Source organism: Phyllostomus discolor, chromosome 8 (genome assembly GCF_004126475.2).
Source record: "Phyllostomus discolor isolate MPI-MPIP mPhyDis1 chromosome 8, mPhyDis1.pri.v3, whole genome shotgun sequence".
Taxonomy (NCBI): Eukaryota; Metazoa; Chordata; class Mammalia; order Chiroptera; family Phyllostomidae; genus Phyllostomus; species Phyllostomus discolor.
This window is the reverse complement of record NC_040910.2, coordinates 42,077,678-42,095,705: the sequence shown is the minus strand read 5'-3', so window position 1 is coordinate 42,095,705 and position 18,028 is coordinate 42,077,678. Positions and strand designations below refer to the sequence as shown.

Below are 18,028 nucleotides of genomic sequence, written 5' to 3'. Positions count from 1 at the left end.
CATGATTATGCCTTAAAAGAAGGTAGTCTATAGCTGCATGATTCTCCAATACTGTTTCTCTGATTTGTCCTAGTTCTTGACTAATGGCACTGAAGTCTTGTGAAGTGGCATTCAAAGCTTTTACCATAGTGCAGGTTAATCTGCTTATTTCTACATTCAAATAGATTACCGTGGCTGGCACTACAAATACATTAAAAACACATATTCATCTCCAGAACTATTTTCTGGAACATAAGAACAGACAGTCATTCCACATATCAGAAATCATCCTGTTGGCAGTTTAAAATGAGCATAGGCATAAGGTACATCAGGGGTGGTGGCGCAAATCATCTCCACACCTGCTGAGAGTACAAAACTGTTTTTAGTACAGTTGACAAAAGTTGCACACTCTCTACCAGGGTACATTAGTGACAGTTAAGGAAAACATTTCCCTGTCCTTTATATTTACCACTGGTCCCCAATTATAACTATTAGAGTAGGTAATTTTCTTTTCAATATGCTTAAGCACAGTATAATTTGTAAGGCTTTCCAAAGGAGTACAGGCACCTATAAAACATGAAGTGAAAGTTTGTTCAACATAAGTTCCTTCTGCAAAGCAAAAGTCAGAAATATTCAGAACATTTTTTAAGTATACCCAAATATGTTCATCTTGTTTGAAAGGAATAAGTTTTCCATAACAAGGGGTTAAACAAGAGGTAAAGAAAAGAACCGAAGTCATTGTTTTTGAAAGATGACTTTCAGATCTTCCTCCAGTGCTTTCTTTATTCTGGTGTGATGAGTCCAAGGTTTTATTTCCACCAGCTTCTCCACGGTGGAGATGGTGAGGAATATGTCCCAAGGTCAGTTCACTTTCCTCACAGTTGGCCTTGTGGAGAAGCTGTCACGCAAATCTTGAGGAGCACCTTGTCTGCAGGCTCAAAGGAATGCAGCAAACCTGTGGGAGAGAAGTCTCTAATACACATGAGGTCATTCATCACAGCTAAGGTCTGACTTAAATGTTCATATTTTTTTACCTTCAGTTTTTTTTATCTATATACGTATCTTCCACCCCAATTGTGACCAGAAATGGCCACCTCTACACAATTTCATAAGGACTCAACTGAATCCCACTTGGAGGAGCCACCCTTATCCTGAGCGAGGCAATAGGCAAAGCTTGATCCCAATTCAGATGAGTTTCTTGACACAGTTTGGCTATATTTTTTCAGGGTGTGATTCATCTTCTCTACCCTCCCAGAAGCCTGAGGTCTCCATGCCATGTGGATTCTCTACTTCATTCTTAAAATTTACTAACCTCCTATGTAATTTCTGAAGCAAAAGCAGGTCCGGTATCAGTCTGGATGCAGCCAAGGAGGCCAAAGTGAGGGATTATTTCCTTTAGTAAAGCTTTCACTGCCTCCAAGGATTTCTCCATCTTAGTAGGAGAAGCTTCTATCCATCCTGAAAAAGGTGTCAACAAAGACTAACAAATATTTCCACTCTCAGACCTGAGGCATCTGAGTAAAGTCTATTTGCCAGTCCTCAAGTGGACACTATCCTTGGTATTGCTTTCTTTCTCTCCTTTGATGGAGATCTGTCTTGGGGTTGTTCTTGTGGCACATAACACATCTAGCAATTACTTTTCTTATGGCTCTAGAAATTCCAGGACCTGAGAGCCATGGTTTGACATAAGTGGTTAATGAGAGTCTTCCATAGTGTGTGGCCTCATGCAAATGCTTCATGACTGGCTCTACTGAATGTTCAGGAGAACAGTATAGCTCCTTTCTATTGTTTTTCATCCACTATTGAGGACCTTCTTCATCAAAACTCCAGCCCTTAGCTTTCTCTAAGTCTGCAGTTGCAGATTCAGGGTCCAATTTTGACAAGTCCAGAACAGGCACCAGGGGTAGTATAAACATTCCTGTAGCAGCCTCTTTTGCTGCCCATTCAGGCTGATTGCTTCCTCTAGCCACTTCAGTGTCCTTTTTCTGATGCCCCGGGCAGTGCATAGCTGCCACCTGTAAAGGTACCTGGACAGCCTCTAATAATTTTAAAATTTTTGCTGCATGTTTAATCTCCTTTTTATTTGGAGGTTAACAGTACTTTTTCTTTTTCCCAGATGAAACCATGTGCATGCAAAGTTAGAAAAGCATGTCTTGAGTCGATACACACATTCACTTTCTTTTTACACAACAATTCCAGTATTCCTGTCAATGCAATCGGTTCAGCTTTCTGAGCAGAGGTTCCTGGAGGCAAGGCCTTGGTCTCCACTACTCCTTCAAGAGTCCCAACTGCACGTCCAGCCTTTCCCCTTCCTTTGTCCATATAACAGGTTTCATCCATATAGAGAGTCCAGTCTGCTTCTTCTAAAGAATGATCCTGTAAATGAAGTCTGCTAGAATACACTTTATCAGTTGTTCAGTATGATCATGTATTAGCACAGCTGAGTCAGACTTTGGGGGAAGAGAGGTAGGGTTTAACTTACACTTTTGAGGGAGACATTGGGATTGTCAAGAAGAATGGCTTGGTACCTACCCATTCTTCCAGCAGTGAGGCACATATTTCTTTTTGCTCCAGCAAGGTCAATGTTGGGAACAAGAAAATTAAGAACTAAATGTGACCTCAGTAAACAGGAACCGCATTGTAGCTACAAGGAAATAAAAAGGGAGACAGAGTGCAGGATGTAGTTGAGCAAACACCCTGTGTTGTGCAGATGTTCTCCCCCGCTGGGTATGGTAGATAAGCAATGCCTTGTTTAGTTCTAAAAATTTGAATTTTACCCTGTTCCCGTGCGTGGTCTCTGTAAGCAAATAGCTAACTCCCACATCAGCTTCCTTGAAACGCTTGCTTGCTCGCGCAAAAACCCCTATATAAGGACTTAGCGGTAAGCGCTCGGTGCGACTCTCGTCTGTAGCCCTTGTGGGTACCATGTCTCCGGACACTTTGAGAGTTCGCCCCTGTGCAGGTTAAACTTGGCCAATAAAGCAACATCTTTGATACCCTGAAAGTCTCCGACATTTGTTCTCGAGTTTGCTGGATGCAATATTTGGAGGCCCCAGCGAGATCTCCCTCGGTGGAGTTTCGGTTCGGAGACCAGACAGGCAGCTTGAGCTAAGTAAGTATTTACTGAGGATCCTCTTCTGGTTTCTGGTTTCTCTGCTCCGGAGCAAATAACCCTGAGGTAGTAGGCGGGACGCTGCCGGTAGCCTACCCAGGGACCTCCAGAGGCGGGACGCCACCCGTGGAATCTGGTTCTGGTAATTAAGTAGTGACCGGTCACGTTAGGTTCCCTTCCCTTTGCGCCACACTGCGCTGTGATTAGTTTCAGTTTATAGGCGATGTGACTAGAGTGTGTAACTGTGTGAGTGGATGTGTGAGTGAATGTGTTTGTAGCCCCACGGGGAAACCTATGGGGCATGAGAGGGCCCTAGCCTGTGAATCCTGTGTCAGATCATATGGCATAATGGTTGGCAGTCTAACCCGGACTCTGGGCAACCTTAGCCAAGATCGACATCACCTCACGAGAGGGCAGGCGAGGTGGGCGAGCAACTGTGCTCTGTACCTTGTTTGTCTGTGTATTGTATTACATGTCAGGTACATCCAAAGGTTCGTGTCTTCGTGAAATTGCCTTGTTTGTTGCCTTGTTTGTCTGCGTGGTGTGTTGGTCATTTTCAATCTTAAGCCCTCCCTGGATGGGGCAGCAAGAATCGGTGCCTGGTTCCCCACTTGATTGTCTATTAAAGAATTTTCCTGATTTCCAGAGGCGGGCCTGAGGCTATGGCGAACCACCGCTGGATTCTGAGTTCCTGCGAATGCTAAGCCAATTAGAATGGCCCACATTTGATGTAGGATGGCCCACTGAGGGTACTTTTGATCTGCCTATCTTATTTGCAGTACGGGCCACAGTGTACAAGGTTCCCCATCCCAACCAATTCGTTTATATTGATGTCTAGGTAGACATTGCAACAGAAAGGCCTGGGTACATAAAGAAGTGTCTGTGTGGGAATCAGTGGGGGAGGTGGGCGATTTCCCTGGCCACACCTAAACATAAGAGGAAGGGAAAAGACACAGCACCCGCCCCAGAACCTCCCTGAGCTCAGCCTAGGTTATACCCAGTTTTGTCCGGACCACCGGAAGACCATCTAGACCCAGTGAGTGCACCTCCTCCATACCCTCGTAAAGAGGAACCAGATTCCTCTCTGCCAGGAGTCGGCAGACTTACGAGACTGCCACACACTCGGGGAGGGGCCATTTATGCGGCAGGAGGAGCTGCCATTTTGCCTCCGGCGGGAGGCGCCCCCGGCGATGGATACTCTGCCGTGAGCACCCCTACAGTTAATCTATGTCCCCTTTTCTAGTAGTGATTTATATAATTGGAAGCATCAGAATCCCCCATTTTCTGAAAAACCCCAGGGACTGATTTCCCTCCTAAAGACTATTTTCAGGACTCACCAGCCAACCTGGGATGATTGTCAGCAGATTTTGCAGACTCTCTTCACGTCAGAGGAAAGAGACCGTATTGTAAGAGAGGCTGCAAAAGCTGTACTTGGAGAGGAGGGAGAAACAATGGCTGGTAGAAGGGAGATTGAGGACATTCTCCCCTCTCAACCCCCTGCTTGGGACCCCAACACTACTGGGGGAAGGGACGTGCTCCTCCAGTATTGCTGGGCTCTACTCAGGGGGCTCAAGGCAGCAGCCAGGAAACCTACAAATTTTAGTAAGGTTAGTGAGGTTATTCAAGACAGAGAAGAATTCCCCGCTGCATTCTTAGAAAGACTCATGGAGGCATATAGGGTATATACCCCCCTTGATCCCAAAGCAGAAGAGAACAGGAGGCTAGTGAACATAGCTTTCGTAACCCAGGCAACCTCAGATATAAGAAAAAGGTTACAGAAGATAGAGGGATTTGAAGGGGAGAATAGGAGTAAATTGTTAGAGATAGCTCAAAAGGTTTATGTAAACAGAGACGATCCAGAAATTGGAAGGGCCAAGGAAGTCACCAAGATCCTGATTGCTGCCCAACAACCCCCTACCCAAGGAAAGGGAAAAGGGGGAGTGCAGAAAGGCCAGAAGTGGCGAGTTGACAAGGATCAGTGTGCGTACTGTAAAGAAAATGGCCTGCTCAGACATTTATAATTGGAGACCAGTGGTAAATATAAAAGACAGGGAAATGTTTTCATTGAAGGTTGCTAATGTAACCCCAGCTAGAGAATATGTAATTTTTGTCAACTGCACTAAAAACTGTCTTGTGCTCTCAGCAGGTGTGAAGATGAACTGCACCACCACCACTGATGTATCTTATGCTTATGCCCATGTTAAGCTGCCAATAGGATGGTTCCTAATATGTGGAATAGCAGTTTATTCTTATGTTTCAGCAAACAGCTCTGGGGGACCGTGCTCTCTGGGTGAGAAGACTGACTGTGTTTTTGCCTCAGAAGCCCCACTTAACTCGGGTTCGACAGGATGTCTCCCTTGCACCTGATTAAATCAGTGATTTAAGCCTCTTTAGCCCTGCTGAATATGTGTCTTTAAGTATATTTGTGATGCCAACCATGGTAACTTATTTAAATATAGAAATAAGCAAGTTAGCCTGCGCTATGGTGAAAGCCTTAAATACCACCTCTCAAACTATTAGTGCCACATGCTGAGTCTAAGTACTGAGTTTAAGTATAGTCCTTCCCACTGTGGGAAAGGAACCAGGATTAAAAGAGATTGATGGTTAAATCTGGATGTGTAAAAGTTATGTATAAAGGATGTGAAAGTTTTAAACCTGAAGTAAAGAAAACCTGAATTGTTTTCTGGTTTTGTAGGAAATGAGCAAGATTTCTAACATTGGTGTTGTTTCTGATCAGAAACCTTCTGTACTTTAAGACCTAGGAAAGGTTGCCTGTAACTGGTTGGGGAGGATGCCTTTGCCACTCGGGACCCAGGCAGGGTCATTTGGGGCTGATAAGTGCTTCAGCCATGGGCAAAGCAGCATGTCTTTGCCAAAAGACCGGGCCTGAAGAAGTGTGTCTCTGTGCAAGAGAATGCCCCTACCTGTGCACTGTTCTGGAAACTCTGTGTTTTGGATTTTGCTCTGTATTTGCTCTAAAAAGGAAACTGAAAATTCCAGGGAAGGTTGAAACTTCATACTCTGTAGGAAAGTAAATAAGAAAGTGAAAGATATATAAATGAAGAAGGTGTATAAAAAAGAATAAAGAGTTTGTAAATGTTAAAAAAGGTCCATAGAAAACTATAAAAATAAATAGAAAAGTTTTAGAAAGAAATTATATGGTGTTAGTTAATAATAGAAGGTATAAGGCATGGAGTTCAATCTTGGTGGATATCAGAAGCTGTATAAAATAAAGGGTTTGTGGATGTTGCAGGAAGTCTGTGGAAGTAAAGGTTTTAAGAAGCCCAGCGGATATCAGAAGGGAAAAGATTTTCCTTCAGGCTTTGTATTTTTCTTCCTACCTGATCCCTCTAGAATTTGGCAGTCTGAAAAAGTGAGTAAAGACATAAGGTTCCTTTGCATAAAACCAATAAGACCAGTCGTTAATAGTGGTTTTGCTAACCAAGACTTTGACTGGAATGTCACGCATGAAGGAAGCATGTATGGGTTCTGGTCGTCACCAGAAAGCCCTGAGGAAGTATGATTGACTTTTGAAGCCACGAGAAGAGCCTGGTACTTTGGTTGGTTGTGCAGTTCATGGCAGTCTTTCCAGGGAAGGAACGAAGGTTGCTTTCATAAAAGATAGCCAAAAAGGAACCTGTGGGCACAATAGAAACCTCAAGGATCTGAGTAAAACAACTGGTACAGGCTAAGCCAGGTGGCAGATGTGTAGCTCTGCTTCTGTGCCCTGAGGGGCAGACTGAGAAGTCAATCTGAAGGTTCCCTGTGTGAGTTCCAGCAAAGCAGAATTAAAGACCATAAGTAATCCAGGCTGCTCTTGGTGTGTTTATGCAAACGAACAGTCAAAATAAAAAACAGAACTCAAAGTAGTCCCTTTGATAACAGTAAGGGTGATCTTAAGGAGAAAAATTATGGTTCAAGAAAAATCACACTGCTCAGTATTAAACACCAGAATAACGCAGCTAACTGTCTTAAAAGTTTGTTTTCATTTCAAAGTTGAAACTGGGTTTGTAATATCACCAAAGATGTTCAATTTACAGGCATAAGGGACCTGTCAAATTGCCACTATTAGATGTACCTTGTAGCAAAGGCCTTGCAACTGGATGTCTTCCCAAAAGATAGTCTCACAGGCACAGAGACTGGTTTGGGGATTGTTGTGTAAATTAACCTGTGTGTTTTTCTGCTTTCATAGGGCGTATGCCTATAACCTCATTACCTGAGTAATTTCTTGCAATATAAACCTCATTTAAGGAGCCCATCATCATCATCGCCCCCTGAGACTCAACGGTTTGGCTAAACTAATTGGTTGGGTTGGTAAACAGTTTGGGCGGTCTGTGGGCTTCACTTAAAACTGATTTTCCCTTTTCTGTCCCAATAGCTTGGACAGAAAGGGCTCAAAAATCTGAAAGGAGGGAAATCATAATATAATCCCTCAGCCTGAGTAAAGTACAATGGACTACAAAAGCTTTGGATAGGTGTAGCATGTCTTGTACACCTTCCTCCAGATAAGCCATACCTAAGCCCCTGCCTTTGTCATTTAATGGTTATGATTTAATTGTGCCTTCCAACTCTTTCCAAATCTGTCACCTCCAGGATGCCAGCGGTCCAGTAATGCCAGCCTTTGGACACCGAGCCTGCGACTTCCTAGTAATAGCCAACTGACCAGGATTCTGTAAGGTCCTTCCCCTTACAGGAAGGACTCCCTCCATGCTGCACCCCCTTTCAGGGCACCCCAAACCCACGGGTAGGTAGAACAACGTCCATTTCCAGCCAGAAGCAGTTACAAGAAGATAAGACATTCGTCCATTGTCCTTTAAAAGAATTTAAAGTGGGTATATCTGAAAGGAGGGATTTGTAGGAGGGTGCAGCCAAAGGGTCCCCAAATAGAGATTTGGAGGACAAAATCCCCAGAAAATCAATTAGAAGAAAAGTGGACTGGACCTTGGGATATACTCCTGCTAGCAATCACTATAGGGCCTATCATCCTAAATATAATTCTTGCCTACATCAAACAAAGAGTAGAAATAGTCAAACTGATGGTGCTTTCCCAGCCTTATATCATCCTCCCAGGTGATGAAAAGTCAATGGTTTGACTTATTTTAAAGAAAACAGGGGAATGTTGGGAACAAGAAAATTAAGAACTAAATGTGACCTCAATAAACAGGAACCTCATTGTAGCTACAAGGAACTAACGAGGGAGACAGAGTGCAGGATGTAGTTGAGCAAACACCCTGTGTTGTGCAGATGTTCTCCCCTGCTGGGTATGGTAGATAAGCAATGCCTTGTTTAGTTTTAAAATTTTGAATTTTACCCTGTTCCCGTGCGTGGTCTCTGTAAGCAAATAGCTCACTCCCACATCAGCTTCCTTGAAACGCTTGCTTGCTCGCGCCAAAACCCCTATATAAGGACTTAGCGGTAAGCACTTGGTGCGACTCTCATCTGCAGCCCTTGTGGGTACCATGTCTCCGGACACTTTGAGAGTTCGCCCCTGTGCAGGTTAAACTTGGCCAATAAAGCAACATCTTTGATACCCTGAAAGTCTCCGACATTTGTTCTCGAGTTTCCTGGATGCAACATTCAACACTTGCAGGGGCACATAACTGGTATAGGTTGTCCCAAGGAAAATTTTTCAGCTTGTTGTAAGAGTTCGCAGGTGGCTGCCATTCTCAAGTATGCTGGCCAACCCTGGACAGTGTGATCTAATTTCCTTGACAATTAACCAATGGGCTGCAAATGTCACTAAACATTTGCGTGAGGAAACCTGGGGCAATGCCCTATCTCTCATGCTCATATCATTGAAAGGGCTCCAATAGGTTTGGAAGCCCCAATGCCAGAGCAGAAGCCAGGTGAGCCTTCAGGGACTCAAAAGCCTGAGTGCACTCCTTTGTCCATGCTAAAAGGCTATATTCTGGTCCCTTCCCAGCCTCATACAGTGGTTTAGCAATGAGTCCAAAGTTTGGAATCCAAATGCAGCAGTCACTTGCCATTTCCAGGAATCTCCTTAACTGTTTCCTGGTGTTGGGAGGGGTCCTCTGTGGACTTTTGTTGCACTGCCTGCACCGTACTCAGACTTTTCTGCTCAGGGATGCCTTTCCCCACTCCCTCAAGGAGGCATCTCTTATAATGCTCTAAGAGAGGAAGGCTGTGCCCATTAGGGTCCCTGTTGGACTCGGTTAGAGGTATTGCCCTAGTAGGGCCCAGAGCCCCATCTGGATTTTCTAGGTGCAACCTCTGAGCCTCTTCATTTGCCATATCCAACACCAGCCTCTCTGCTGATCACCCATAAGCGTAAATTCTGTAAGGCTTGTACTCCTGCCCAGTTGGGATGATGAGTGGCCAAAATTGACACAACCAAATCAGTCATTTTAGCAGGATCATCTCTATAAGAAGGGTCTGAGCTTTTCCAGTTTAACAGATCTGATGTAGAAAATGGAGTATGTGCCCAATAATATCCAGCAGGCTGGCCCTCTGGCCCTACTCTCACTGGAAGTCTCAGAAAAGGATATTGCCCTGCCCTGGTAGTGGCTTTTCTGCCACCAGATTTGGTTCTGATAGGGGACACAAGAGTTGGAAAATTTTAGCTTAAGGTAAAAAGTTATAAGCCTAGAAAGTAATGTATATGTTAAAGCTTTTGTTTCAGAAACTACAGATAAGGCCCATCCTGGCTCCTGGGAGAACAGCTGACCTCCTGGGGCACAACTAAAGATTACTAATTGGGGACAACTGAAGGGCATCATGGCCTTTGTGTTCCAGGGGGAGACAGATGACCATTGCCCTTGGGAGCAGCTAAGTGCCCAGGACAGGAATGTTGCAGCTTCTGAATCTCAAAGCTCTCACTGCACCTGGTTTACTCCCCCCATTATAAAAAGTCTGGCCTGGAAAGACAAGACAAGATGGTCTGTTAGGTATGAACCCTCCATCTTCTCAGATCACTGGCCATCTGAATAAAACACCTATGAAAATTTAATTGCTGTCATTGCTTATTGGTTTTGGTAGTGATAGGCAGCCCGAACATCTGTGTTTTTTCTTGTTTCAGTTCCCTGACTGAGTCAAGATAGTGATGCCAGTTGAGGCACACTTTCCCCTTTTCCCTTATCTGAGTAGATGCCCTGGGGCTGCATGAGCTCTTAGCAGCTTGCAGTGCGAGTAATATCTAGATCTTCCTGGTCCCTCCCCTCTGAGCTTCTATCTTTCATATGCAAATTCCTTTTTTCTCTGAGCCATTAACTTATTTTCTGTTTTTTTTTAAACTCTGCATTTTTATCATGTAAACTCAAATGAAACAAAACAAAACAAAACACAACACCAAACTTCAAGGTAAGGCATTTTGTCCCAATTCCTTCATTTTTGACAAAACAACATTAGTTACAGTATAATACAGTAATTTAAAGACCCATTCAGTGACCATCACTCTCCTGAGTCTAAATTATACAGGACACAAGCAGAACAGTATTACAATAAAACCACATATGCTCTAGATATATGCTTATAAGTTGATGAATTAGCCAGTACTGGCCCCAAAGTGCTGTTTCTTGGAACAGGGGCTGTTTCCCGAAACAGAAGCTTTTCCTCCCATTCTATCAGATGGAGATCCAAATAGAGGGTACTCAAACCAGATCAAAAGATGTCCTTTTCCAGACAAAGCTCCTTCAGAGAGTACCCAAACCAAATTGGATGCCATTTTTTTCAGACCGAGCTCTTTAACCAAGAAAGGTACCTTTACCAGACAAACTAAGGTGTGACCCAGGATTTTAAGCTGAACCAGAAAGTGCAAAGATTCAATCAAACATGATGAATGACGAGAAGTGCTGGGAGTGGGCGGTATCCCCAAGTGAAATCACTTAGCAGCTGCTTGGGATTCTCCAAACCCAAACCCCCGGGGCCTCTCAGCCCAGGCAGCCAATGGGACTCCCCGCCAAATACCCAGAATTCTCAGGGAGTCCCAAAGTCTGTCCTGGAATGGAGTCACCAAAACATGAACCTGGAAAAGACACTGGCATTTGGGCTACCTGTCACTTCCAAACCCAATAAGCAATGACAGTGATTGAAACTTTATGGGTGCTTTATTCAGACCGTCTTGTCTTATTTCTTCAGGCTAGACTTTTTATAACTGGGAATAAACAAGGTGTGGTGAGAGCTTTGAGATTCAGAGAGCATTAGGTGAAAGAAACTGCAACATTCCTGTCCTGGGCAGTTATCTGCTCCCAGGGGTGGGTGGTCATCTGTCTCTCCCTGGAACACAAAGGCCCTGATGCCTCCAGCTGTCCACAGGCAGTAATCTTTAGCAGGGCCCCAAGAGGTCGGCTGTTCTCCCAGGAGTCAGGATGGGCCTTACCTGCTGTTTCTGAAACAAAAGCTTTAACAAATACATTACTTTCTAGGCTTGTAACCTTTTACCTTAAACCAAAATTTTCCCACTCTTGAGTCCCCTATGAATACCTTTGGCAAATATCTTCTCCTAATAGGTAGGTGTGGTTTGCATTTTGTTGATGATTTCCTTTGCAAAAACTTTTTAGTTTGATGTAGTCATATTTGCTTATTTTTCCTTCTGTTTCCCATACCTGAGGAAATATATCAGAAAAAAATATTACTAAGACCAAGGTCAAAGAGTTTACTGCCTATGTTTTTTCTAGGACTTTTATGGTTTCAGTGTTATGTTATAATCTTTAATCTATTTTGAGTCTGTTCTTGTGTATGGTATAAGAAGGTGGTCTAGTTTCATTCTTTTGCATGTACCTGTGCAATTTAAGGCAGGAGGATTTTTAAAGCTAGGGTGAGCCAACAGATAAGTACTGGAAGATGTTAGCAGGAGGTTGGATAATGTGATTAGGCCTTATGTGTTTACTGATTGCTTCTTACTGCATTTAGACTCCTAGCCTCCTCCAGAAGCTGGGTGATAGGAATGGTCCCCTTCTTGATGACTACATTTCAAAGGGAAAGCTTCCAGGTGTTTAAGAAAGATATTCTTTGGTTGTGAAACTGACCAGAGGCCTGAGGAAAACTTATCTAAATTTCAAAGGGGCTTAAGAACTCTGCAGTGAGAAGTTTTCCAAAGTAAAGGATCTGAGCAAAGAGAGGTCAGGGGCCTAAATCAGGACTAAATGTGCTTGGGTTTTTAATTTTGAAAAACATTTTCCTTTAAAAAAAGATTTTATTTTTTTATTTTTAGATGGAAGGGAAGGAGTAGAGAGAGAAAGAGGAGAGAAACATCAATGTGTGGTTGCACTCACACGCCCCCTACTGGGGACCTGGGCCACATCCCAGGTCTGTGCCCTAACTGGGAGTTGAACTGGTGACCCTTTGGTTCTCAGGGTGGCACTCAATCCACTGAGACACACCAGACAGGGCTATGCTTTGAGTTTAGCTGAGATGAGGTAAAGGTTAAGTCAATTGATATCCAAAATTTCCACAGTTGTTTTGATATTGTAATTCTTGGTTTTTGAATTTGGTCCCTTTCGTGCAACTCCTAACCAAAGTAGAGGCCTTAGATTATGTTTCCAAGTATCTTAAGGTTTAAAATCAGATGGCAGCTGGAACTGTGAGAGGCAAGGTAGGTAGATGATTGAACAACAAATCCAGAATGGCAGCCGGGGTCTGTGACCCACAGATCTGTCCTGGTGGCAACATATCATAGACAAGGAGACATGAAAAGCAGTGCTCCACTTAGACAACCCCAAAATATCGATGGCAAGCCAGAAACTGTCAGATGTCAACTATCACAAATAAAAGTCAGGATTCATTTTCCAGTTTCCAAACCCAAGCTTGATTTCATATTCAAATCCTAAAAGTTAATTGGATGCAGTTCCCCCCTTGGAGGCCAGTTGGTGGCAAGGTGACTCCATTGGACTCTGTCCATTCTGGAGTAGGCAGCAATTCATGTTTACCAAGGTGAATATTCATGCATTTATGTCATCCTTTCCTGCCTGCAGTGCCTTGGGAAACACCACTATCCAAAGATTTAAGACACCCAATTTCTTTATGGTGAAGAAGATATTGAAACCGGAAAAAACAGGCATTTGTGTTTCCTGTCATATACTGAACTCAATAAGCAGAGACAGGGATTGCGTCTCCATGGGCACTTTATTCTGATGGTCAGTGATCTGAGAAGATGGTGGGTTTGCACCCTAACAGACCTACTGACATCTCCTTCTAAGCCAGCCGTTTTATAACTGAGAACCACGTGTGGTGAGAGGTCTTGAAATTAAGGGAAAAGTAGAGTAAAACCGAAACTACAGCATTCTCACCCTGGGCATTTTGCTGTTCCCAGGGGTGGTAGTCTTCCCAGAACACAATGGTCAGGATGATTCTCTTGTCCCCTGGCAGTAATCTTTCGTGGTGCCCCAGGAGATCAGGTTTTTCTCCCAGTAGCCAGGATTGGCCTTATCTGCAGTTTCTGAAACAATAGATTTAACATATGTATTACTTACTAGGCTTATAACTATTTACCTCAAACTAAAATTTTCCAAATCTTGAGTCTCCTATCAATATGGAACTAAACATGATATATCAGGAAATCTACGGGTTCTAACATATTCTGTATCAACTGAGTCTCTCAGCATCACATACCTGGAGTGCCAATTCTGTGGTTCAATTAGTGCTCTGGAGCTGTGAAGCAGTGCTCTGCCCTGGAACCATACCTAAGTATATGTCCCCTTTTCTGGTAGACTGTCATCATCTGGATTCTGATATTTGTGTCTCAAGGAATTGACCTGAAAATTAGACTGGACTGAGCAACTTACTAGTTTTTGATGAAATGTGTGTGTTTTATAGAGTCACCTTATTTATTTATTTATTTATTTATTTATCTATTTATACTGCTCACATTTTTAATATTTGTAAATTAGATATGTACTCATTTTCCATCTTGGTGAATCTTTACTGAGCAACATGGGGGGATCATGGCATTAAATTTTGTGGAGAATGCCATCTTTCTCTTTTTTAAACTTTTTCATTCAGTTACAATTGTCTTATCTTTCCTCATTTCCCACCTCCGCCCTGTCCCACTATTCACACAGCCAATCCCCTTCATTGTCTGTGACTATGAGTCCTCTACTGGTGTTCCTTTTCTTTCCCTTTCTTGTTCTTTCCCTTGTTATCCCCTTCCCCCTGTCATTGTCAGTTTGTTCTTTATTTTGAACGAAATGGAAAGGGAACCAACTGTATGGGAAAACATACTTGTTAAGGATACCTTGGACAAGACTTTGATCTCCAAAATATATAAAGAACTCACATCATTCTGCACAAAGGAAGAGAAGCAATCCAATTAAAAAATGTGCAAAGGACCTGAACAGACACTTCTCCAAGAAGGACAAACACAGGGCCCTAAGTCACATGAAAATGCTGAACATCAGTAGCCATCAGAGAGATGCAAATTAAAATCACAATGAGATACCACTTCACACTGGTCAGAATGGCCATCATTAATAAATCAACAAACAACAACTGCTGGCAAGGTTGTAGAGGAAAGGGAACCCTAGTACACTTTTGGTGGAAATGTAGACTGGTGTAGCCATTGTGGGAAACAGCGTGGAATTTCCTCAAAAAGCTAAAGATTGAAAGGCTTTTTAATCCAGCTATCTTACTGCTGGAACTATGCCCTAAGAATTCTGAATCACCAACTCTACAGAACCCAATGTTCATAGCAGGTTTATTTACAACAGCCAAGTGCTGGAAACAGCCTAAGTGCCCATCAGTAAATGAATGGATCAAAAACTGTGGTACATTTACACAATGGAATGCTACATAGCAGAAAGAAAGAAGGAACTACTACCCTTTGTGACAGCATGGATGGAACTGGAAAACATTATGCTAAGTGAAATAAGCCAGGTGGTGAGAGACAAATGCCATATGGTCTTACCTTTAAGTGGAACATAATCAACAAAACAAACAAAGGAGCAAAACAGAACCGGCCATTTACAAATGTGTTTTTTTAATCTCTAGTACTTTTCTGGCAATGTACTAAGAAATCATATAGAAACAAGTTCAACCTCATGAATAGCCAAATAAATAATTTATCCATCATTTTATATTTTATTGAACATATGAGGGAAGTCACTCCTCAAAAAAGGTATTTATTTATAAAATATTGTGTAATTATTATTACATGTTAAAACTTCAGTCACCTCAAAATATTACTGTATTTGATGTAATACACTTATTGAGACATAGGCTCCAATGCTCAGAATAGATTTTGAACTTCGATTTTGATGCAACTTCGTGCTTCTGCTGTTTTTTGTACCATCTCTTCCATATTGGCAAAACATTTCCCTTTGACAACTACTTTCATGTGCGGAAACAACAACAAAAAAAGTCACTTGGGGGGAAGATCAGGTGATAGAGGGGGTGGAGCATGGAAATCATACAGTTCAAGGTCAAAAACTGCTGAATACTTAGCACAATATGGGCAAATGTGCTTATAAATCACCTATCATGAAATAGGCAAATACATTGAAAGAGTCTTAAAAAAAATTAACTGAAGCCAAACGTAGCATCTCACAACAATGCCAGCTGGCACACTGATACAGATCAGCTCCTACACCACTCATCTGTGGAGGAAGCCTCTACTACAGGGGGCCCACCCTCTAGAAGATAATTCCAGTTTTTTGGGGGGGGTCCTTCTCATACAAAGTGATATAATGAACTCTGAGATGCAAGATTTAAGCTGTACGAGGCCAAAGTAATTTTCTTCACTGCTGTATTCCATACACCTACAACAGCATGGCACACCAAAAGTGTTCAATAAATATTGTTGAATGAGTGACTTTGGTGAGAATTAGCAATGGTTCTGAACAAATTGTACTATGTCATAATTCTTATTCAAGTCTTCCCAGTAGGTTCCTGAAGTGGCTGGTATGGACCTGCAGGGCTGGAAATCCAAGATGAGGTGCAGTAATACATAATAAAAAGAGGGTATGAGGAGAGTAGAAATGAGAATAACAGAGGAATCACCATAAGAGGTTAAGGCAAAGTGCTTAAAAAGCCATCCTAACCAAAGTTACTTAGAGAATGGATGACAAGCAAATTCAATGTGATGAAGAGGTGGGATTTCTTTAGCTAACTCCTCCTACCCTTGTCGGCTAAGAATCCCAGGATGTGTGTTCCCCTTATGGAACATAGAGCTTTCCCCCAAGAACTTTCTGTAGAGCCCTCTTGATGTCCCTGTTCCGCAGGCTGTAGATGAAGGGGTTCAGCATTGGCGTGACCACAGTGTACATCACTGAGGCAATCATGGTCCTCCAGGAGGGTGCATAAGAACTGAGATACACACCAAGGCCTGTCCCATAGAATAAAGAAACTGTGGACAGGTGAGACCCACAGGTAGAAAAGGCTTTATATTTGCCATCTGCTGATGGGATTCTCAGGATTGAGGAGACAATTCGAAAATAGGAGAAAAGAATCCCTGAGAAGGGAACAATGCCAAGAAGGCTAGTTACCATATAGAGTAGGATGTGATTGATGAGTGTGTCTGAACAGGCTATGGTGAGGACCTGAGCAAGTTCACAGAAAAAGTGTGAAATCTCCCAGTTGGTACAGAAAGACAGCTGCAATGTCAACAGACTCTGGGTCAGGGAGTATGTTATGCTGATGAACCAAGACATGAGAACCAGCAGGCCACAGAGGCGGAGGTTCATGGTGAGTGTGTAGTGTAAGGGGTGACAGATAGCCACAAACCTGTCATAGGCCATTATTGTTAGGAGAAAAATATTTGTAATTCCAAAAATATTAAAAAAACACATCTGAGTGATGCAACCTGCATAGGTGATGGCTTTGCTCTGTGTCTGGATGTTCACCAGCATCTTTGGGATGGTGGTGGAGGTGAAACAGATGTCAACCAAGGACAGGTTGTAGAGGAAGAAGTACATGGGTTTGTGGAGGTGGGAGTCAGAGGTGATGGCCAGGATGATGAGCAGGTTTCCCAACACAGTGATCAGGTACATGGACAGGAACAGACAGAATAGGATGGGTTGATTCTCTGAGTCCTGGGAAAATCCCTGAAGAATAAAATATGACAGTCTTGTTTGATTCCCTGCTTCCATACCGCTGACATATCAGCTAGATGATTGAGAAAAGAAAATAGCATGAAATAAACATTCATCATGTAATGGAGAATGAACACTCTACTCATATAAAGCTGCCCCTAATAATTCTAGTAAATGTTAAACCCAGCATGTTACTCTAACCTGATTTTTTTCCTCAAAGTTAGATCTTGCATGTTAAATTTTTTTTTAGTATGTTTTACAGTTCAGCAGTTTCAGATCCTGTGTGAATCTGAGGAGCAGCCTGACCTCACGGCGCCTGCCAATGCCAACTGCCCAGACATAGGAATGCAACTGACATAAGCCAGAAGGCCAAATCCAGGACACCGACCATTAAAACCCATATTGAGACCATCAACAACACTGCCTGCATATCCACGGCCCTGCCTACATCTCTTTGTTCTGCTTTCCCTCTCCCTCCTATGAAAACCTTTGCCTGCACTGAGATGTTATGATTGGCTTTGGGACCACAGACCCCATTTTCTCATGTGGCCAGCAATTAAATATACCTCTTTCCTGTTCACCAGCATCTGTCTCGTGACATTGGCTTCTGTTGTGGCACGCAGCCAACCTGGGATTAGTTCCAGATAGCCCTAGATTATTTCTGCTTTTTAAACTTCTAGCAGTAAATGACTGGACACGAAAGCCTTAATACAAAATTTAGGAAATGTATATTGTTTTGTTACTTGCAACATTTCATATTGTTGATCAGCCCTTATTTCTTGTCCCATGGAACACTCATTTACCTTCTTTATCTCTGGCTTATAATTATCAGTACACAGTTCAGAGCAACCTTGGAGTTTAGAGACAAAATGGTTTGTACTGGCTAAAGCACAAATGTGGAGCATGCAGTCTAGTGAACTCAGTAGCTTGATCTGGGTTGTCTGTCATCTCTGGGACG

General features: G+C 42.8%; 1 protein-coding gene across 1 annotated transcript; it reads right to left on the bottom strand.

Moving 5' to 3' along the window:
• Positions 1–16,194: 16,194 nt before the first annotated feature.
• LOC114503645 (putative olfactory receptor 7A2) lies at positions 16,195–17,127 on the bottom strand. The gene has a single exon (XM_028521293.1). The coding sequence runs from the start codon at positions 17,125–17,127 to the stop codon at positions 16,195–16,197; it is 933 nt and encodes a 310-aa protein (XP_028377094.1).
• Positions 17,128–18,028: the final 901 nt, after the last annotated feature.